Genomic DNA, 7,288 nt, shown 5'->3' with positions numbered 1-7,288 from the left:
GATCGAGAACACAGTTGAGCTCATTACCACAGTTAAAATCATCTTCTTGCAGTTCAAACTATATTACCTGAATATTTCTTTCTTATTAGACAATATTCTTTAATGATATCAATGATAAACTGGACTTACCTCTTGCCTGTAAAAGAAGGACAGGCAAAAATTTAATGGTGGAAAGACCAACTTTTCGAAATAATGTCTAAACAGTCAAAACAAGAGTTGTGTGTGTTTCTATGTGTGGAAATTACAGTTAATGGTCTATAATAAGAACACAAAGCCTGATCACTCACACATGCTCAGGCATCCTGCTGATTGGGTCTCACTGGAGGAGAGACAGAAGAGATTAGAAACAAATACTCAAACACACACACACAATGAACAGTTGTCAGTGTGTGTTCAACAGCTTTTCAGGGGTAGATCATCTTTCTCTCCTCTCTATGAGCGCTCTCGCAGAATGTGGAGTCATGTAAGCAGGCCAATCAAGGAAAACCCTTCACACTCACTTTCACCCTCTTGCTGCTTAGCACTGTCTTGACACTTTCATGGCTCGAATAATGAAAAATCCCTGCTTTTTTCCCCCTGTATACCACGCCTACACTTTCCAAAAAGCACCATATTATGGTTTGTAGAGCAGCTCAACTACACTGGGTATATTTTATATATGTTACATATTATAATTTAGATTAAAAGAAATGTATCTACACTCTGAATTATCTGGACTTTGAATCAGCTGTAACACTGAACACCATGTGCTGTGAGTACAGGAAAAATAGCTGAAAAACACGCAGGAACATCAAAAAACATGCTACATGCAAAAATATATGCAGCTTAAATATGTCCAAAAATTCTAAATAATGGGTTAAATAGATTAGTTATTAGCTTTAGGTAAATGGTTAAAATTGTTAAAGTATCTCATGTAACTGAAATATCCTGATAAATGGTAAAAAAAAAAAAAAGAAAGAAAGAAAGAAAGAAAGAAAGAAAGAAAGAAAGAAAGAAAGAAAGAAAGAAAGAAAGAAAATGGCAAAGATAGATAGGCTACAGTACATGAAAGTAGGGATAAGTGATTGAAACAAAGCTAAGTGTACAAAATAAATGGTCAAACTCATTAAGTATGGATAAATGTTACCTTGAATTAAAGAATAAATAGAAGTTTCAGAGGGGTAATACCAAAAAATGAAAATTGTGAAAAATGTGGCTCATTTAAATGGCTATAATGTTGACTTCATTTGTCAACCCCTCCTCTCCCCCAGCATCAGGCCCTTCTGCCCTTTATCAAATCATCAAGTAATTATCAGTCTCACCTTATCTCACCCTTTCTCTGTTTATACCCCTCTTCCATTTATACGTGTTGGTTTGAATTGGGAATAATGTCACCTAAGACCTCCTAGTATGACGGGGTTACAAACTGCTCCAGCGGATTAGGAAAATTCCTCTCTGATAGCCATCCCTCATCCACCTCTCTCGTCTCTTATCCCCATCTTTCTCCTGAGGATTATCTCAGGGAGAGGAATTTAGAGTGGCCTGTCTCCCCAAATAGACCGGGGGACATCTGATAGACAGCTGTGGAGGCTGATTGTTCTCTGGGGTGCCCAGCCTGGATCAGGGATTTGCTGCCAGTAACCCATGGATGCTTGTGAGCCTCTGTGGTGCAGCCAATTTGGCAGTGCAAAAAAAAAAAAAAAGGCAGCCAAAGGTGCTTTGGAAAGTTCACATCCACCTTGGATTAGAGCTGATTTGGCTCCAGATTTCAACCAACCTGTTCACATCATTTCACTCACTCGCAGTGTTAAGGTTAATGCAGTTCTGGTTTAGGTTCAGTTACAGGGTGAAGTCAAGCTACAAATTTAATTACATTAAAATAACTTTATAGATCCCCATTAATGTCCTTGTTTACTGGACTGAAATTACATACACTACATACACTGATCCCCTAAAACACAAGGAACATGCAGATCTGTTGAAATTAAAAGCAGCTGAACAATTGGAGCCAGAATTGTCTGAAAATTAAAAAAGGATATTTAACAATTAAATGTTTGTTCCAGCAAAATCTATTTAAATTGTCATCCATTCATTTTTATCAATAATATGCACACAATAAGATGAACACCACACCTGAATAGCTTTGGAAACCACACCATGAAGGAACCTTACCAGTGTCAGAGGCAGGAGAGAGAGAGATGCGACGGCAGCAGAGGCAGGATGGACAGAACAGAGATGGAGCAAACGATTTGGTCTCAGTCTATTTAACTGCACCACCCATTGTCTCCCTCTCTCTTTCTCTTTTGTTAGTGGAGGCTATTATTAGCCAAGCCCATCTCTCTTACAGTCTAATCTCACTCTGTCCATTCGTCTCTCACAGATTTGTTATAAACCTTGAGGCCAGCAGCTGGAGCCTGGAGCTTTGACCTTGCACAACAAAGGAGGATGAAGGCGACTCATGGTGAACTACTGGGGATGTGTAATCCATCAATTCATAATTTTGGTCCACACTGAAAGATTTTAGCAACTTTTTGCAGATGCATCATGTACTATGGTCCTCAGAAGATGAATCATACTGACTAGTGAGCCCTCGACTTAAACTTCAGCACCAGCAGCAGATCAACGTTTCTATCTCAGAAATTAATAGTTCTCAAGTGATTAATCCAAAGAATTTGATGATTATTACACTTTCCCCTATCTTCAGATTAGATTAAAAACAAATAAACAAACAAACAAAAACACAAACAAACAAAAACAGGAGGCCCTGTTAGGTAAAACCAGTGACCTATAGCTAATTGGCAAATATAGCAAGCTAACACATATAACATGCCAACACGATGAATAAGGAGTGTTTAACATGGCATTAAGTAGTCTACCTGCTAAACAGCATGCCAGTGTTGTCATTTGAACATATATTAGCATACTGACTTTTCAGTGGCTAAACTTACAGAGCTGCGAGCATGACGGTAGATTCTTATTTATTCACACCTAAATCTCAAAGGACACATCAAAATACAAGCCATGCTTGCCTTGCAGGGAAGCCCTAGGGAAAAGTGCAACACACAGGATCACTAGATGACTGATGTGATTTGTAACCAAACACATTTCTGAATTAAATGTTGGAATTAAGCTGCAGCAAAACAGCATAAAAATTAGCATTTAAAAAAAAAAAAAAAACAATTATTCTGTAAAAGCTGCAGTCTTCAGAACTCAATTTTCCTATTTAAACTAGGTAGTACTGTAGCTACATATCATAGTACATGTTCAATACTTGTTGTACTGTAACATGCAGGTGCTCTTTAAAAAAAAAAAAGTCAAATTTTTGTCTGCCAATATTTTTTGACATAGATTATAGCTAAATTACAAGGTTTACAATTACAACAAGCATATTGTGGGGAAGTTGCATGCATGGTATTCAGTTAACTCAGTAGGCTAGGCTACTATTCCAGGAACTATCATGTGGGGAAAAAACTGTAATATTTCACAGTGAAATGGTATTTCAAACTCATATGTAGTCCTAGCACTCTCTCTCTCTCTCTCTCTCTCTCTCTCTCTCTCTCTCTCTCTCTCTCTCTCACACACACACACACACACACACACACACACACACACACACACACACACACACACACACACACACTGATGAAATACTGTTGGCTTAGCATTAATGGTGAGGTGAAGCAAATAGAAGCCTGCACTAAAGACTGAAGGATTGCCAAGAACCTAGATATGCAAACCACTGAAAGGTCTCGCTCTCTTTCTCACACACACACACACACACACACACACACACACACACACACACACACACACACACACACACACACACACACACACACACACACACACACACACACACACACACACACACACACACACACTACACTATCAGTGTACAAAAAGAAGTCCAAGTCTCCAGTCAGTGTAACAAGAGACACAGACAGACCTCTAGTGGTCAAACACACACGTAGCACATAGCAGCTCACTTTACGGAAGCCCATGAAGAAGAAATGTGACTTGTAAAAACATTTTGAAGAGTATAGTCTTCGTCAAACAAGTTTTCTCTTTCATCAAGCACTGACAAATAAGTCAGGTTAGTGGTGCTATCTGCAACAGCATCAGTGTCAAAATAAGGCAAACACTAATGCAGCTTGGACTGACCTGTGTTCTAGCATTTGGTTTATGAAATGACAGGTGTGTGTTTATCTGCTGAGAAAACCAGATGCCCTGGACAGAGGTTGTGATGTTTAGACAGGGCATCTCACTGAGTAGTGTGAGCACACAGACGCTTAAGGACACACTGCACATAACCACACAACCAAGCATACACACACACTGGCCATCACTGGGTGCCTCTGCTCCTTGTAGCACTCCTGGGCCCTTGCTGACTCACGCGGTGTGACTTCGGGGTTTTCCACCGCAAGGAGAAAAGTTGCTTCACAATCGGCCCTTTATCCCTGACCTGCACTGAGCTCCACACACGCACACACACACAAACACACAAAACAAGCTTGAATGCACAATATATGCTAGTCCTCACTAACGAGTGTCCGCTGATGCAGAGACTTTGCTAAATTACATGCTGGGTGTGCACATCAGCTCCTGTAGGTGAATATGTGTGGGTGGATGTTGGTATGCCTCAGGCTCACCGAGCTTCTCATTAGTCCTCCACGCTGCTCAGAACAAAAGGTGTCCTGGCCACAGTGTGTGTGTGTGTGTGTGTGTGTGTGTCTGTGTGTGTCTGGGGTGTGTGCATTTTCCAGAGGCTACAACAGCAAGGTTGCACCACAACTGGAAACAGGCAGGCTTAGCAATTAATGGTCTAAATAAACTGCAACTGTCTCTTTAGAAATAAAAAAAAAAACATTATGTGCTCCAGTGCAGAGAACAGCAGTGTAGAAGTGTTGTACAGAAATAATGAAAATGAAGTGAAAAATATCAGTACCTTGTGTGATACTGAAAAGATGTATTTAATATTGTTAAGCATGTAATACTGTACATGGTTTTTATAGAATATAATAATATGAGCAAAATAATTATTCTTCATGTTCAGCTTTAAAAAAACAAACATGCAGATCTGTTCAGTCTATAACAAAAGTTAATGTTTTTTCCATTAAAATTAAGACTGAAGAAACAAATAACTCCTGTTTCTCCGCAATGTTGGCAAAAGCTGAGAAAATTCGCCTTATATAAATTACATTTTTGAATCATCAAGGCACAGGTGTAAACAGTGTCCCAGCTCCACAGTCTTTGTCCAGATGACACCGTCGTTTCATTATGCAAAGACCTCCATGTTGACCTTGGTTACTGACAGAAAAAAACAAACATATCCATGCTAACAGCATTTCAGATTCCTATGCTTTGATTGACAGTGTGAATAACCTCATAGGAATATGAGCATATCTGCAGCACTTCTTTTCAGTCCATTAATCCATATCCGGTGTTGGCTGTTTGATACATCCCATCATGCTCAGCACCACAGAATCAAGCTGATCTGGTGTCTTCTGCCCTTCATCACTCTGATTGGTTCACTCCCCAGAAAATAGAAAGGCCTGAAAAAGAAGAGACAGATTTTTTATATTAATTTGTTACTTTATAGTGACACCATCAGCTGCCATCAGTGTCCAATATATAAAGTGCATTTGTGGTGAGTTATAACACTGTTACCACGGCTACTAAGTTAATTTGGGCACTTGACTACTGCAGCGCTCTTAAGGAATCATCGCTGCGGATTCCTGGACTGTGAGCTCATAGTTCAGACTTGCACACTCCACTTCATGAACATTCAGCAACCAGTTTCAGCACATGACACTGTTGTCACATGGTGACAACCTAAATATTGAAAAGCTGATATTGATATATTGGGAAATTGGCTCTGGTCACACACCACGTGCTCAATCGTCTTCATATCAGTGAAATACATAAGTAGTGACTCTGTGAGTATGTGTGTGTGAGTGTGTGTTTAAAAATACTTGGCTGCCTAGTGAGGGAGAGGCAGGCAGATGTTATTTTGGAGGCTCACATTGCATCGTAATTATGTCCTCAAGTGAGAGTGGGTTTGTGGTGCAGTCAGGGCAGATGACGACCGTTGTAAGGAAACATTGACATGACTTTGACTCAACAGCAAAACATTTTAACACTGAAGTGCGACTTGTAAATAACCTTTAGCATGACTGTAACTTCAGGCCTCAGCCATGAGCCCCTCTCATCCCCAAGAGCCTGGATGTTGTCATTCCACCAAATCACTGCACCATCTTGTTTCATATTAGCACCCCTTCAACCACAGAGGGGAGGGGGTGGGGTCACCACTGATGCACTGGAGATTTTGGGTCTTTGATGGCAAATGGTTGAGGACCTCTGGCAGGAAAAGGTGGGGCAAAGGGGTTAAAGTGATGCTTTGACATACATCTGTTTGACTGTCAATCTCACAACACAGAGTTAATTACAGTAAAGTGAAACTGAGGCTTTGCTACTGAGTGTGGTGATACACTCTCTCCTCCAAAGCCCAAACATAATATTATAACAGTGAATGAGTTAATGAATGAATGAAGAGCCTTTTCAAATCCAGACTAAGTCTAATTCATCTGTCACCCTCCCCTTACCTCAGAGCTCCACATCCTCCCCTGTGCTGCCCAGGTGTGTTGTGGACAGGTGTCTGTTCCTCCCGGTCTGAATGGCCCGTAGGTTCTTGTAGCGCACCAGCGCCAAAGCAATCTCCGCGTTCCACGGCGTGCCGTCCTGCGGACACCGAAAGTCAATTTCCTTCCCCGTGGCCATGACCACGGTGAAGTACACCAGACCCCGCTTGTACTCCACGCAGTCCACCGTGACCATGCGCTCAAAGCGGAGCTCCTTGGCTTTGGAGTTCCACGCCGAGCCCGGAGCATCACCGTCGCCGGCGCCCTTGCAGTTGTGCAGACGTAGCCCTTCCTCGGTGAGCACGCAGCGCTTCTTCTTCCACAGCTGGAAGAGCCCGCTGCTGCGCTTCTCCAGCCTCCCGTCTCTCATCACTTTGACCGGGAGAGACATGGCCACCTCGAGCCACGGTCCTCAGACAAGAGCCCAAACTTTAAAAGTCCTCGGCAGTGGTGCGTATCGGGATGAATCAATTCAAAAACCTACGCATCTCTGGTGATAGATATCCTACCACTGTTGTCCCTCAGGCAACAAAACATCCGTTTGGTAATGACAGCCTGCACAAACACTGACACAGTGGCTTGAGCAAGTTCCTTTGGATAAATCCAGTCTGTGCGCAATGACAGCGCACCGTGGAGCCTGGTAGGCTGGTCTGTGTGGATATGTTTGAACA

General features: G+C 41.7%; 1 protein-coding gene across 1 annotated transcript; it reads right to left on the bottom strand.

The window, feature by feature from the left end:
* Positions 1-5,144: 5,144 nt before the first annotated feature.
* Positions 5,145-7,288, bottom strand: phlda3 (pleckstrin homology-like domain, family A, member 3). Its single transcript, XM_083976331.1, has 2 exons — positions 6,582-7,288; positions 5,145-5,531 (listed from the first exon to the last, which is right to left on the bottom strand). The coding sequence occupies exon 1, from the start codon at positions 7,006-7,008 to the stop codon at positions 6,583-6,585; it is 426 nt and encodes a 141-aa protein (XP_083832457.1). The 5' UTR covers positions 7,009-7,288; the 3' UTR covers positions 5,145-5,531; position 6,582.

The sequence above is a fragment of the Trachurus trachurus genome (assembly GCF_905171665.1).
Source record: "Trachurus trachurus genome assembly, chromosome: 7".
In the NCBI taxonomy this organism is placed as follows: Eukaryota; Metazoa; Chordata; class Actinopteri; order Carangiformes; family Carangidae; genus Trachurus; species Trachurus trachurus.
The sequence above is the reverse complement of the archived record's forward strand: the minus strand, read 5'-3'. Positions and strand labels throughout refer to the sequence as shown.